The following is a 16,072-nucleotide window of genomic DNA, read 5'->3' as shown; positions in this document are numbered from 1 at the left end:
AACAAAATATACTTAAAAAAAAAAAACCCAGCTATGGGACATTTATACAGTGGAATACTTCTTGGCTGTAAAACAAGAGGAAAATTTTACCCTTTGCAACAGCATGGATGGACCTAGAGAACATTATGCTAAATAAAATAAGCCAGTCATAGAAAACTACCATATGATTTCACTCAAATGTAGAATCTAATGAATGAACGAACTAACAAACAGCATAGAGAGAGACTCATAAATAGAGAGCAGGAGGGCAACTATGGGGATGGGTGTGGGATGGTGGGATACAGCGAAAAGGAAAAAGGACTCATGGACAACAGTGTGGTGATTGTGGGGTTAGGGGGCTGGTTTAAGGGAGATAAATGGTAATGGAAAAAATACAATAAAAAAAATTCTTGCTTACGTTTTCCTTTTCACATTACTTAGTCAGTGAATTGACTGTTTCACATTAAAAACATGCTTAAGATAGGAACTTTGAAAAGAAAGGAAATCCTAACTAAACACCTCATTTTTATACTTGCAATACACACACACACACACACACACACACACATTGTTTTTTTTTTAGAGAGAGGTGGAGGGGAGTGAGAAAGAGAGAGAGAAGAAGAGAAACATCCATGTGATGTAGAAACATTGATCAGTTGCTTCTTGTACAAGCCCTGATCAGGGACTGAATCCACAACCTTGGCATGTGCCCTTTCCATGAATTGAACTGGCAGCCTTTCACTTTGCAGGATGACACCCAACCAAGAAGCACTAGCCAGGGCCATACTTTTTTCTTTTAAGACTTTAAATTTTTTTGTGTGTGTATATATGTGGAGATTTATATAAGTTTGAGTTAATGGAATAGTGTATTTATATATGCAAATTTATGTGCTAATTGGTTTATGTGATTATGGGTGCTGTATTGTATGGTGGGTCAAACCAGCAATTTGCTTAGAAGCTGAAGCTAAAGCTGGTCTTTTGCTTTTAAGGCCTTTCAACTGATCAGATGAGTCCCACCCACATTATCAAGGACAATCTTTACTTAAAGTGAAGTGATTGTCAGTGTTAACCACTTGTACCAAATGACTTATGGCGATACTTAGATTAATGTTTGATTGAATAACTAAGCACTATATGCTAGACAAGTTGCCATATAAAACCATCACATCAGAAGACTTCTCCAGACTTGAAATATCAATTATTATTACTTAAGGAAACTTTTTTCTTTTAAGATTTAGTTTTTCAAGGAAAGAAAGAATTACTAAAAAATGATACATTTTAAAAATTATATTGCAAAAGCGATTTTTTCATTTTCTTGTAATTTCTTTATAAATCTCAGTTAATCACAGCTTTATCTCAGGGTGTTCAGGCTATCACAGCTAAAAAACTGAAAAGAGGCTGTGCTGCTTTAAGTGAAGCCAGGTGCTCGGCCCTCAGGTGGAGTCACTTCCTGCCCTGTGATAAGGTTCACCTGGGCATACTCTGTCACTCATTACCAAGGGGCACCTTCAGCTCAACATGGTAAGTGGCTACTGTGCTGTACATTGTTGACAGTGTTGCTTTGGTGTAGCAAATTTTACTTACTATATTTGGCCCTCTTCCTTTACCAAGCAATTCTTAATAAATTTCTTGGTACAAGAGAATAAAATTTTAAAGAACCATTTTAAAAAAAATCGGTGTCTGAAGCAAATTTGAATAAGCTCTCCTTTATTCAGCTCTTGCTTTGCTGCTTTTAGCAAAAGCATAGTTGATTTACAGGTGTTCATTGCCTTTAACTGAAATGCTGAAGCATGAACCTCAACTTCCTTTAGTTTTTGCATTGGTTTTAGACCTGGTGTGCTGATTTTTCTGCAGAAATCAATTGCTTCACCTTCAGTTATGATTTTAGAGTTTCTGGGGACTTCAGACCCAGGTTACCATTGCTAAGCTCCTAAGTGTGTGTCAGGTAAAGTGCATGAACATCTTTATTCTCTCCTGAGTTTAGTCTTTTGGGGACCATCTTTTAAAATCCACTTTCCCTTTAATCTCTATGTTTCAATCACAGTAATTTTAGGATTTCAGAATTTCTAATTTTTAAATGGAAGTAACCTTTCAAACTGCTTTTTCATCTTTGATCTTCTCACCTCATTCAACTCTCTGTTTAACGTTTTAAGGATGTTTAAGTTATTTTGCTCTTAAAAAATGATGTCTTTCTACATGTGTGATCCTCATGGTAATGGAAATGTGTTTTGACTATTTAATTCTGTATTCTGGGCGTGATATTTACTATAATCTTGCAAGGTACTGAAACCGGAAAAGCCAGTGTCTGTGCTGCCTCTCATCTACCAGACCCAATAAGCAGAGACAGGTATTGAATCTCTATGGGCGCTTTATTCAGATGGTTGGTGACCTGAGAAGACAGCGGGTTTGTACCCTAATAGACTGTCTTAAATTCCATTATAAACGGACCCATTTTGTAAGGAGAAGAAAAGTGTAGGTAAGGGGTTTGGAATTCAGGGAAAAGGTTAAATCAGGTAAAAGCTGCAGCATTCTTTCATCTGTGTCCTGGGCAGTGGCCCTTGTGCTCTGGGCAGTGGCCTTTGTGTCCTAGGCATTGTTCTTTGTGTCCTGGGTGGTGGTCACCTTGGAGTACAATGGTTCAGATACTATCCTGATAGCTTGCAGTCCTACTGAGGCACAAAGTGGAACTACTTATGGTTTCCTGGAGTCAAGGTGGGTCCTACCTCCAGTACCTGAAACAATATCTTTTTACATACATTGATTACGAAGCTTATTAGCTGTTACCTGAAACTAAAATTTTCCAACATTTGAGTGCCCCATCAATATTTCCGTTGGAGAAAATGGTTAAGGGGTACAGGAGATCTTCTGAATTATTTGTTACAACTGTATATTAATGTGCTATGACTTGTTAATATTGATTTTCAGTGGGCATTTTATAATCTTTTGTTATTCTATAATTTGGTTAACGATGTAACAGATAGTTTGGAAAGGAGGGAAAGGTTAAGAGAAGAATAAAGTGAAAATAGCATTTTGTGCCCTGTGACATAGTTATGCTACAGACTCAGCTGCTTCTCAAACTAGTTAGGGCAAAATCAGTCCTTCTTGGGCCAAATATTCCTGCTGAGTTCAAAAAAGACAGTGCCACTCTTATGTCTGAACATTTGGGTAACAGACCACAGAACAGCAATTGTTTTTATTTATTTATTTAAAATTTTTTTTATCCTCACCCGAGGACACTTTTTTATTGCTCTTTAGGAAAAGAGGAAGGGAGTGAGAGAAGCAGCGATGAAAGAGAGAAGCTTTGATTGGTTACCTCTTGACAGCACCCAGACTGAGGATTGAACCCACAAACCTAGGTATGTGCCCTGACCAGGAATTGGACTCTAAATCTTTTAATTACGGGACAATGCTCCAACGAACTGAGCCACACTGGCCAGGACAGCAATTTTTTTTTGTTTTTTAACAATTTTATTATTTATTTATTTATTTATTTATTTTTAGAGAGAGGGGAAAGGAGAAAGAGAGGGAGAGAAACATCACTGTGTGGTTGCCTCTCACTTGCGCCCCCAACTGGGGACCTGAGGTGCAACCTAGTCATGTGCCCTGACTGTGAATCGAACCAGTGACACTTGGTTCGCAGGCCAACGCTCCATCTGTTGAGCCACAGCAGCCAGGAGCAATTTTTTTTGTTTTGTTGGTGATTTTTTTGTGTGTGTGACTATTATGAGCAAATGCCATGTGTGCATCCCACGTGGACTGGGGTGGTCAACAGTTGTGGAAACAATGAATCTCCCCTCCCCCTACTTTAAAATTTTTTCCTTAATCTAGGGATTTAGATGAATCTTGATCTGATTACAGTAGCTATTATACAGAGATCATTTTAAAGTCCAGCAGGATAGAAGGTAGAGGTGTGAGGAAGAGGCTCTTTATGGTGGAATATGTTGTTTTGATTTTTATGTGCCCAAGTGTTTGGATTATTGGTTGGTACTAAATGAAGTGCTTTCTAAATCAAGTTCACATCCTTTGTCAGAAGAGACTGGTGGTTATACAGAGAAGAAACAAGAATGAGGTACTCAATTAGTGAGCATGAATTTCTTATAAAGCTAAGAGGGCTGTGCTATGGCTTGTCAATCAAGGAAACAAAGTACAAGGTTTGATGTGCTGAGTAAGAATAGAATCCAAGTCCAATTGAAGGGGTGTGACCAGCCAGGGCTCCCTCCTTCCCTCTGACTAAAGGTTGTTTTGTAGTTGAATCACTGACCTTGGGAAAATACCAAGGCAGGGTTGCCTATGAGCTTATCAGGCAAATAGCTTGAAGGGCCCCTATGATGCAAAAAAGAGGCTTATCACCCTATAAGGCCCCTGCTTAGACTTGTCCCAGGACCACCTGCAGTTAGAGCTTAACTATATTAAAATCAGCAATCGCTTTCACTTTTTTTTTTTTTTCAATTTTCTTGAATTTGTTAAGGCTTGTTTTGTGTCCTATCATGTGGTCTATCTTTGAAAATGTTCCATGTGCACTTCAGAAGTATGTATATTTTGCTTCTTTGGGGTGAAAACTTCTATATATATCGACTAAGTCCATTTGATCTAGAGTGTTGTTCAATGCCTCAATATCTTTGGTGTTTCTTTGCTTCGAAGATCTGTCCATTGTTGACAATGGGGTGTTAAAGTCCCCTACTATGAGTGTGTTGCTGTCTATATCTTTCTTGGAGTCTTTCGAAATTTTCCTTATATATTTGGGTGCTCCTAAGTTGGGTGCATATATATTTATAAGGGTTATATCTTCTTGATGGATTTTTCCCTTAAGTATTATGAAATGCCCTTCTTTGTCTCTTTTTATGGACTTTGCTGTGAAATCTGTTTGGTCTGATATAAGTATTGCTACCCCAGCTTTTTTTCATGTCCATTTGCTTGAAATACTTTTTTCCATCCCTTTACTTTCAGTCTGTGTAGATCTTTTGTTCTAAGGTGGGTCTCTTGTAGACAGCATATATGTGGGTCATGCTTTCTAATCCATTCAGCTACCCTATGTCTTTTAATTGGAGCGTTTAATCCATTTACATTTAAGGTTATTACCGATAAGTACTTATTCATTGTCATTTTTCCCCTTTGTACTCCTGTTCTTCTCTGTCTCTCTCTGTTTCTTTATCTTCTTAAAGCAGACCCTTTAGCATCTCTTGCATTGCTGGTTTGGTGGAGATGTATTCTTTTAGCCTTCTTTTGTCTTGGAAGCTCCTTATTTCACCCTCCATTTTGAATGAGAGCTTTGCTGGGTAGAGTATTCTAGGTTGTAGGCCTCTGTTTTTCATTGCTTGAAATATTTTTTGCCATTCTCTTCTGGCTTGTAGCGTTTCTGCTGAGAAATCTGAGGATAGCCTTATTGGAGCTCCCTTGTATGTTATTAGTTGTTTCTCTCTTGCTGCTTTTAGGATTCTCTCTTTGTCTTTGAATGTTGTCATTTTAATTATGATGTGTCTTGAGGTGGGCCTGTTGGGGTTCATCTTCATTGGGACCCTCTGTGCTTCCTGGATTTGCGTGACTCTTTCTCTCCTCATGTGAGGGAAGTTTTCTGTCATTAGTTTTTCAAAGAGGTTTTCTATCCCTTGCTCTTCTTCTCCTTCTGGAATTCCTATGATATGGATATTATTACGTTTCATGTTGTCCTGCAGCTGTCTTAGAGCCTCTTCAGTCTTGTTCAGTCTTTTTTCATTTTGTTGCACTGTCTGGGAGTTTTTGTGTACGTTGTCCTCCAGCTCGCTGATCCGATCTTCTGCTTCCTCTAGCCTGCTTTTAATTCCTTCTACTGTGTTCTTCAACTCAGAGATCGTATTCTTCATTTCCTCCTGGCTCTTATTGATAGCTTCTATATCCTTTTTCATGCTCGTGTAATTCTCTGTGAGTTCATTGTAGTTTTTCTGGAGTTCCTTGTAGTTTTCATGGAGTTCTTTGTAGTTTCCACTGAGCTCATTCAGCTTCTCCATAATCCATGTTTTTAATTCCGTATCGGATATTTTGCTCCCCTCTATTTCATTTAGCACTCTCTCTGGGGATTCTACCTTTCCTTTTGATGGGTTGTTTCTCTGTCTCCCCATTTTTGTGATTCCTATTGCTTGTTGGTGCTTCTTAGAATGATCTGCTCTTCCGCTTTCACTTTTGATTTATAGGATTAAGTTTTTCTTTTTCTCTCTTAGATGAGTAGATATTTGTCTGTACAGCTAAAAAGGTTATTTGACTAAAAAAATGTAAATGGTGACTTAAATGTGGGACAGGAGAGTCCATGCTGAGGACGGTGAAGGAAAACAGTACAAGAAAAAAAAAAAAAAAACACTTACTATCCAGATATAACTAGTTGTATTTTGATACATTTTAAAAACACCTTTTCTTTATTTTTAAATGTATTTGACATCATGCATTATATAACTTGTACAACTTATCTAATTTTTACTTAATATTTTATCATAAACATTTCCCATGTCAAACTTTTTTTTGGGTAAATATTTAAGGCTTGTATAACATGCCATTGTATTGATGTACCTTCCTTTAAATGGCCAACAATAGGTAAATGGTTAGGTAGATTGGTCCTTGGTTTTCACTCATAAATTATAATACTGTGAATGCCCTTGTGCCTAAATCTTTGCATTTTTAGGTTATTTCTTTTATTTGTGACTATTTGTTGATGCTGTTTACCTATTTATCTTGTAGATATTGTCAGAGCATGAGGCAGCTAGAATGCACACCTGAACTTTGGTGAGAACTGCAGCAGGATATGCTAATAAACCTGGCTCTGGCTGGGGTTCCCACAGGATATGTTAATTGACTTAGCCCCAGCAGGATATGTAAACTAACCTGGTAGAAGGGGAAGCAATGAGATGCCAACAGCCTACTGAATATGTTAATAAGCAAACTCTCCCTTGCTAAAATGTACAGTTGGCAAGTTTACAAAGCATGCCTGCAGAAGTCCAGGTGGGACTCATATGGGCCTGTGTGGAGGACCAGTAGTCCCCATTCCCTTGCTCCCCATTCCCCTTGCTCCTATGGGCCCTCGAGTAGGTCTGGGAGTTGCCTCTCTCCTCCACCCTCTTCCCCTCTTTCCCTCAATAAACCCATTGCCTGCTCCCACAGTGGTCTCTGGGTGATTTCTCAGAGCAAGGCTGCCCTGACAGATATCTCAAGGGCTTAAAAAAAAAAAAATCAATGTATATAAAAATTGTCTTATGTATAGCTGGATTGTTAAATCTATTGTTTCTTTCCTTGGTAAATTTTTCACTACTTTTAAGCTCAGAGCATCCTTTTTTAGGTAGAGCCCATGTGGATAGTAAGTGTAAAATCTCAAGGTATGAAGAGATAACATCATTAATTTATCTGTTACAGGTTTTAATATATGCCAAGGCTATACATTGATATTGGTTTTATTCTTTCTGATAACTGATTATTTTTGAGGAAAGACAGCTTGATTTTGTGTATATATATTCTTGATTTATTCTTAACCAATAAGACAATAGGTGCTTAATTTATGTTGTTGAAAGAAACCTGTTAATGGAATCAAAGTCCTTGGTTCATTTGTTCCTAAAGCTTACCTGTATCCTGGATTTTGATTTCCATGAGATACTTTCAATCTGCCTCATAATAAATTTTTCTGTTGGCATAAGCTAGCTTAGTCTCTGTCACTTGTAAGAACTGCTGAGTGACGTGGCTCATGAGATCTAAAGAGGACTAATTCATGCTGACTTATTTCAGAGGGAGTGCCTTTCCATTCATGTGGGCCAAGCTGGCGTCCAGATTGGGGATTCGTGCTGGGAACTCTATTGCCTGGAACATGGAATCCATCCAGATGGCTTTCTTCTCAACAGTAAAAAGGATCGGTTGGGAATTGCTAAAATGGAGCATAAGTATGCCTCTTTCGATACCTTCTTTTGTGAGACAAGAGCTGGGAAGCATGTGCCCAGAGCACTCTTCATTGACCTAGAGCCAACTGTTATAGGTAAGGTAAGGCTTATGTTCTAGTGTACTTAACCAGGGCCATAATCAAAACAAACAAATCAATGAATCAGTGGGTGGGAATGTCAGATTATACAGTCTACGTAAGCAGGATTATGTAGTGTCAGCTAAGAAGGCTCAAGTGATATTTCAGCAACTTCATTAGGAAATATTGTTGTCATCCTTGATTTATAGATTAGGAAACTACATCTTGGGAGGGTTTTAGAACTTGCCTTAGTTAAATCATTGAATTATTCAGGGTCAAACTGTCTTTGATTGCAAGTTTGCCTTCTCATAAAAGCCACTCTCTTTTAACAGAAAAGCAGTGTAATCAAATGAAGAAGAAAATGTAAAATAGTTAACACACACTAATAAATGTATTAAGTTAAGCCATATAAAATTGCCAGTGGATGACTGTTTTTTACCTAAAAATGTCAATTTCATATGCTACAACCTCATAATAATAGAAATTTCTGTGAGGTACAGAGGTATCACTGAAGCAAAATGAGTAACTGAGGAGTCATTAAAGGTCTTCTCCTGGGGGAACAGCATTTGAAAATTCACAGAGGCATTGAGGAATGTGCAAGTTTAACAAGAGTTCAGCATGGCTGGACATTCCAGTGTGAATAGGAGAGTGATGGGAGAGGAGACTGGAAAGATAGTTGGGTCTGAGTCATGAGCCTAAGTAGGGGGAAGTAAGGAAGTATAGTCAGAGAAAGAATTTTGCAAGTTTAAAATTTTGGGGGGATATAGTTGTGAGTGGTAGTGATTTGAGTGGAGTGGAGATAAATGGCATTAGGGGTAAAGACTCCATAGAACAGTCAAATAATTATCCTTGAAAACCATGAAAGTCCCTGAGGATGCTGGGCCAGGTACCTAAGTCTCTAATCAACGTGAAAAAGTTCCAGAAAGTTGAGTGGACAGAATGATACTGCTGATTTCTAAGAAAGTGGATTTCACTGAAAGAATTTATGGAACTTACTACCCTCAAGATCTCAACTGGACATTGTCATGAAGAAGCAGGCTTCCATAAATTCCATAAATTCCCTCCTTTCACTTATGTCTTGTTTATAAATATAGTTTTTAAAAATACCAACTTTGGTAATATTTCTTTTTTTTTTTTCTTTGGTGTGTGTATGATAGTTAAAAGTCATTTAAACCCAATGTTAGTAAATTTAAACATTTGGGGGTGTACAAAATTCATGGTCATATCATATACAGTAGAGCAAGGTGACTTGAGAGAACCATCTTGCTCTTAGAAAATCAGTGCATTTTCTTGTGACTAACTCTGGATGTCTAGTGCCAAGGCCAATGATATATATAGTAAGATAAATCTGCATAAATGCATGTCATGGAGCCAATTTTACCATTATTTATAATTCTTGTTTTATGGGTCATGCTTCATGCTCTATGATCTCATTTAAGCCTCATAATAACTCAAGGGGGTGGGTCTTGTTATTATCTTTATTTGTGAGGTGAAATAACTGAGGCTTAGAGTCGTAAGTACCCATTCTATAGCTAAGTGGGGAAGGCAAGATATGAATGTAGGATATTGATTCTTGAACACATGCTCTTTACTTCTATGCAATGCAGCATCACACTGTAACCAGGGCAACATTCCAAAAGGCTACTTAACCCTCAAATGCCACTGTGTAATTCTTTAGGAGTCATGCTACTTGAGTAATTCTAAGGTAGGGGAATGGGACATGGGCCTCCAACATGTGATGTTTCTCATGCTGCCCAGGGTTTTAAAAGGCAATGAAACAAGGCAAGGGTTGCACTTGGTTGTATTGGATACTCCCAACATCTTACCACCGATTTACCTGCTACATGCATTTATGTTAACTGTATTTGAGTCAAGTGGGCATTTAAGCATGCCATGCCTTCTTTGTTAAAGCCTCTTTAAAGCATACTAGTAATAATTTAGGTTGATATTCTCTTTCATGCTTTTCCAGCACACTGTTGGCTCTTTGGGGTTAAGAAATACTTGTGTTAAAATGCCAAAGTGCCACAGGATGTGTGGTGAGATGAAGAATCGTCGGCAGCCGTCCGTCTTGAGAGATGATGGTGTAGCTTCTTAAGAGTCTATCTGCACTGCCGAGAAAGGCTGTGCAATCCAACTCGGGAGTGACACAGTATCTGTCTCCTCCCGTGTTGAATCGACATCTTGTGATGATGCTGGAGTGTCCTCTCCAGTGAAGCTGAAGCTACAGAGCCTGGGCAGGGTGATATGGAGGGTCTGCTGTTGCCCATGCCCGTCCGTCTCGAGAGACGATGGTGTAGCTTCTTAAGAGTCTATCTGCACCGCCGAGAATGGCTGTGCAGTCCGACTCGGGAGTGACACAGTATCTGTCTCCTCCCGTGTTGAATCAGCATCTTGTGATGACGCTGGAGTGTCCTCTCCAGTGAAGCTGAAGCTACAGAGCCTGGGCAGAGTGATATGGAGGGTCTGCTGTTGCCCATGCAGCAGACCCCCCCTCTCTTCGCAGCTGAAGGGTCCAAGGGAAAGACGGAGTCAATACAGCTTGGCTTCAGGTGCGCCGCAGGAGTTGCCGGTGTTGACTACAACGTCAAACCGCCTTAGGGACTCCGGCTCCGGATTTTCTGTCGGGGTTTACTCCCTTAGCCTTTCCCCTGAAGAGGTATGCCGCAAGGCAGTGGAGGTTTTTTGGAGTCAGAGTTTTCCTTCTCTGATGTGAGTTGAAGAGTGTCTCCTAAAAATCTGCATCCACTCAGAAGCCCAGAATATGACTTTGTTTAGACTTAAGATGATGCCATACTGGATTAGGGTGTCCTTAGTCCAGTGATCTGTATCCTTATAAGAAGAGTGGACACCCAGGGAAAAGGGCATGCACGATGGAGGCAGAGATGGGTGATGCAGCTGCCTGCCAAGGAACTCCAGGAATTGTCACAGTCATCAGACCTTGAAGACAGGTGCAGAGCAGATTCTCCCTCAGAGCCTCTGGAATGAATCTACATTGCCAACACTTTGCTTTTAGAATGCTGGCCTCCTGAATAAAATTTCTCTGTTTTAAGCTGCTCGGTTTGTTGTAGTTTGTTATGGCAGCTCTAAGAAATGAATAGAGAGTATATGATGGAAAAACATACTTTCAACTTGGAAATAGTTATACCTTTTCCTAGATTAAGGAAGGCCAAGTCAGCAGTTTAAACCCATTGCTTTACCACAACATTGGGGGAAGAGAGGGGTCCTGGTCCAGGGCTGTGCGAGAATTAGCAGAGGGCTAGACGTTGATGTTGTGGAGTAGCTGACCTGCTTTTCCTTCTGCAGATGGGATTAGAACAGGCAAGCACCGCTCACTCTTCCACCCGGAGCAGCTCATTAATGGGAAGGAGGATGCTGCAAACAACTATGCCCGAGGCCACTACTCTCTGGGGTCAGAGATCATCGACCTTGTGCTAGAGAGAATCCGAAAGCTGGCAAGTGGCTCTCTTTTCCTCAGCGGGGTTGGGGGAAGAGTGCCTGAGTGCCTGGGATTCTGCAGGACACCTCCTAAGCATCACCAGCAACATCATCACCACCTAACCTTTCTCCTTGGAGACTCCTGCCGTGCTCAGTGCTGGAAATAGTCCTGATGTGGGCTTTGTTCACACTTTGTTATTTAGGAAAAGCCAGAGAAGCCTTTACAATTTCTTTACAGCCCCATCTTTTATTTTTTAAGGTTTATTGAGGAAATATTTTATTTTACTCCTTTTTATTGAGATATAATTGACATAACATTGTGTAAATTTAAGGTGTACAACATCATGATTTGATACAGATATATTGCACAATGATTACCACAATAGGATTAGTTAACACCTCCATCCCCTCACATAATTATTACCTTTTAAAAAACTTTCTGGTGAAGACATTTAAGATCTATTCTCTTAGCAATTTTCAAATAAACAATACAGTATTGCTTACTATATTCACCATACTGGACATTAGATCCCTAGCTCTTGACTTCATCTTCTAACTCAAAGTTTGTATCCTTTAAGCAAAATCTCCCCATTTCCCCTACTCCCCAGAGCTCACACCACTATTCTACTCTCCATTTCTACATGTTTGGCTTTTTTAGATTCCATATATGAGTGAGATGATACAGTATTTGTCTTTCTCTGTCTGACTTATCTCACTTAGCATAATGCCCACAAGGTACTTTCATGTCACAAACACCAGGATTTCCTTCTTTTAAATCACTAATCTGCATCTACTCTTGCTTCTGCTAATTCATCGTTTATCTTGTCAGAGATTTCCAAAGCACCCTAAAACTTGTAATTTTTCAATAGTAACTGTTGCTGTAGTTTGTGGAATGGAGACGTGGAAGTAATATCGAGCAGACAGAATGTGTGATCAATAACAAATGGAGGGCTGCAGCTCACTCAGGCTATCAGCCAAGACTAACAGTCCAACCGTTCCTTTTATTGAGTTACAGACGTTACTAAAAATAGAATTAAAAAAAAAAAAAAGCTTATGTGCCTAACATACACTCTTCCTGCGGAGTGAGTGTAAATGTTAATTTTGCAAATTTACAAAGCAAAGTGGTAAACTATAGGGGTCTGTTCCACAAGATATGCTATCACTATGGGAAAGGAGACACTGTTCTTGCTTCTTTGATCTCAGAGGCTTGTGATCTGGCCACCAGGAGCTGTGTGCAGCTGCTGGCATCAGGGGGACTCGTGTGAGAGTCAGGGCCAGTTGAATCACAAGGCACCTGGGTGTTGGGGCGTGTGTGCAAGCCCCCAGGTGCACTTCTTGATTTCCTCTTCAGTAACCACTATTTGTAAAGTTAACAAGAGGCACATCCTTCTTGAAGATTAGTTACTCTATTTACTGACAGTTAATTCTTTATGGATCTGTGGTCTGAAGCACTCTTTGTTAAGGAAATATTTTGGCATTTGCCATATTCATTAGGTAATACAATGCCTTTACACCAGCCCAGTAGACCAGGCATACAAATGACAGGCATTTCATTCACTATTGGGGAAAAGTATGTTGCTTCAAGGTTTTGCTAGTCATTTTCTTTGTTATTGATAAAGGCCTTGCTTTAGATCACATACAGATATATTTATGGAGGGCAGCAAAAGACAGTTGAATATTTAAGCTTTACTTATAGTACATCTCTAAAGTACTTTGCCACTCCAGAAGAACCCTCAAGCATGTTTCAAAATAAATGTTTGTTGTGCAGTTGATAATGGTAAATCAGTCCTTTCTGAAAGTTTTGATTTGTTTTGGGAACTTGTGTCTCACCATTACCACTGCTTCTGGGTTTATTTGGCTGAGTTCCTACATCTTGTTTTCTTTCCCAGGCAGAACAGTGCAGCGGACTGCAGGGATTTTTGATTTTCCGAAGCTTTGGAGGAGGCACTGGGTCAGGATTTACATCTCTCTTAATGGAACGGCTCTCGATGCAATATGGCAGGAAGACTAAGTTGGAGTTCTCTGTCTATCCAGCCCCCAGGATCGCCACTGCTGTAGTAGAACCTTATAACTCCATCCTCACCACTCATTTTACATTAGAGCACTCAGACTGTACCTTCATGGTGGACAACGAGGCCCTCTATGATATATGCCATCATAAACTTGGTGTTGAACGCCCCTCTTACACCATCATTAATAGGTTGATAGGTCAGGCAGTATCTTCCATCACTGCTTCCCTCCGGTTTGAAGGGTCCTTGAATGTGGACCTAAATGAATTCCAGACCAACCTAGTACCTTATCCGAGAATACACTTCCCCATGACTGCTTTTGCCCCCATCATTTCTGCTGACAATGCCTACCATAAGGACTTCTCCGTGTCAGATATCACCACTGCTTGCTTTGAATTCTCCAACCAGCTGGTCAAGTGTGATCCTCAACTGGGAAAGTACATGGCCTGCTGCCTACTCTACAGAGGGGATGTAGTCCCTAAAGATGTGAATGCAGCAATTGCAGCCATGAAGTCAAGAAACTCTGTTCAGTTTGTAGATTGGTGTCCAACTGGTTTTAAGGTGGGCATCAATAATCAACCACCCACGATGATGCCAGGGGGGGAAATGGCCAAGGTCCAGCAGGCTGTCTGCATGTTGAGCAACACTACAGCAGTTGTAGAGGCCTGGGCCCGCCTGAACCACAAGTTTGACCTCATGTATGCCAAGAGGGCATTTTTACATTGGTACCTCAAGGAAGGCATGGAAGAAGAGGAGTTTTCAGAGGCCAGGGAAGATCTGGCTGCCCTAGAGAAGGATTATGTGGAGGCAGGGCAAAGTTTCTGATGCATATGTAATGGTGAAAATGAATTTTAAGTGTCATGTTTACTTTTTAAGACAAACAGTTAGTGGGTAGAGTTCCCTTGATTATAAGAAGAAAGACATCAAATCAAGCAAGAACAAAAGCTCCACAGTAAATTAAGTCAGCCAATATTAACAATGAGTACATCTTTTCTAGTCGGTATAATTCCGCATTGCTACCTGTGAACTTTCTAAGCTTTGGAGTCCTTTCTGGGTTATGTCTGACATCTGGGATTAAAAAAAATTTTTTTTAAATATTTAATTTATTTACTTTTAGAGTGAAGGGAAGGGAGGGAGAGAGAAGGAGAGAAACACCAATGTATGAGAGATACATTGATTATATGCCACTCACCACCCCCTCACCCCCAAGTTGGGGAACTGGCCTGCAACCCAGGCATGTGCCCTGACTGGGAATCGAACCAGCAACCTTTTGGTTCGCAGACTGATGCTCAATTCACACCAGCCAGGACTTTTTTTTTTTGTTGTTGTTGTTCTTAGAATGGAAACCTGGCTATGTTCTTTGCTTTTTCAACCGTGACACTATGTACTATACCTGAGGTGGAAAATAGCACAGCATTGATTATTAATGTTATCCTCCATGTCTATATTTTGTACATTGATTAAATAATGAACATTTTCAGTTTGATTCTTTTCCTTCCAAATGTGGGCCTTAAGTTCTCAGTTTGCTTTTTTATACAAACAAGTAAACAAACAACAAGAGTATTTTTGGGTTTTGCACAGATTTGAATCTGTGTGTGCTTGTAGGTCATGAGGTGAAAGTGATCTCTGTCAGCTTTCCTTCTTTGAGGAGGTGTTCTTATATTAGAACCATTTTAGAAGTTTAGAAAAAAATGTAGATTCTTGAGCTTCACTACAGACTTGCTAAATGAGAAGCCTTGGGGATTTGAAGGGGTGTGATCTGAGGATCTGAAGTTTAAAAAAACACTTAATGAAATTAATTTTTGGTATTAAATTGTATTACTGTTTGATAGTAACCCATTTTCAAATGAGTTGTAATTTAAAATGGAAAAAAAACTGTAAATGCATTAAAATCACTAGCCAGATTTTAAAAATTCACAATGTTTAGCCTAACAGTTGAAATTAAGGTGAACTAGATACTACAAAGGTGCTTGCTTGGGCTGGTGTTGCTCTTGAGCTGATGGTAGATAGTTTTTAGGTGACTTCACTCATCTGTGGTATTTACCTTTTAGCCTTAGTCCTCTGGTTGTTCTCTCTCTTGGCCCCGACATGGTCAGGGCTTTTGGTCTAGTAGGTCCTATAGCCTTGGCTGAAGGTGTAAAGTTGTATGTATTATTGTGAGATTTACCAAACTGCAATGCTGCCACCTTCTTACATGTGCCACCTGGACCCCAGAACTTCTGCTCAATCTTTCATATGTTCCTGGTGGATACTTTTATATACTCAAATCTCTGTCCTGAGATGTGGCTTTAAAGAGTTTCATTTGAACAATGTACTGTTTTGCTGGTTTTCAACTCACACCATTGTCACCATGGAGACCAATGACAACAAGTTTAGTGGAAATGATATTTAGATATTAATACCTGTGAAGAGATGGATTTCTTGCCCACACAACTACCAGTGAATTTTTGCTCAGCCCTCAAATCTCAGAGTATTTGGCTAGCTCTTCTTTGGCCTTGGCTTCCAAGGCCCTCTACCAAGGGCTCAATCTATGCTGACACCAAAATACTGTCATGCCAGAGTTCCCTTTGGAACCAAGGACAGTTAATCCTAAGGTGCACCAATACTTCTATTATAGTAACAGGGTAATGAATATGACTCTCATTCTCATCTCTGACTTGCTTTATCAAACATTTGGAGGAAA

At 39.7% G+C, this 16,072-nt stretch overlaps 1 protein-coding gene across 1 annotated transcript; it reads left to right on the top strand.

Annotated features, from left to right (window-relative positions):
- The first annotated feature begins 1,443 nt into the window (after window positions 1–1,443).
- Window positions 1,444–14,869, top strand: TUBAL3 (tubulin alpha like 3). Its single transcript, XM_090266455.1, has 4 exons — window positions 1,444–1,500; window positions 7,720–7,963; window positions 11,249–11,401; window positions 13,274–14,869. Exons 1-4 carry the CDS (start codon window positions 1,498–1,500, stop codon window positions 14,212–14,214), a joined length of 1,341 nt encoding a protein of 446 aa, XP_090122581.1. The 5' UTR covers window positions 1,444–1,497; the 3' UTR covers window positions 14,215–14,869.
- Window positions 14,870–16,072: the final 1,203 nt, after the last annotated feature.

This window comes from Furipterus horrens, unplaced genomic scaffold (assembly GCF_987537825.1).
Source record: "Furipterus horrens unplaced genomic scaffold, mFurHor1.1.pri manual_scaffold_2, whole genome shotgun sequence".
Taxonomy (NCBI): Eukaryota; Metazoa; Chordata; class Mammalia; order Chiroptera; family Furipteridae; genus Furipterus; species Furipterus horrens.
The sequence above is the reverse complement of the archived record's forward strand: the minus strand, read 5'-3'. Positions and strand labels throughout refer to the sequence as shown.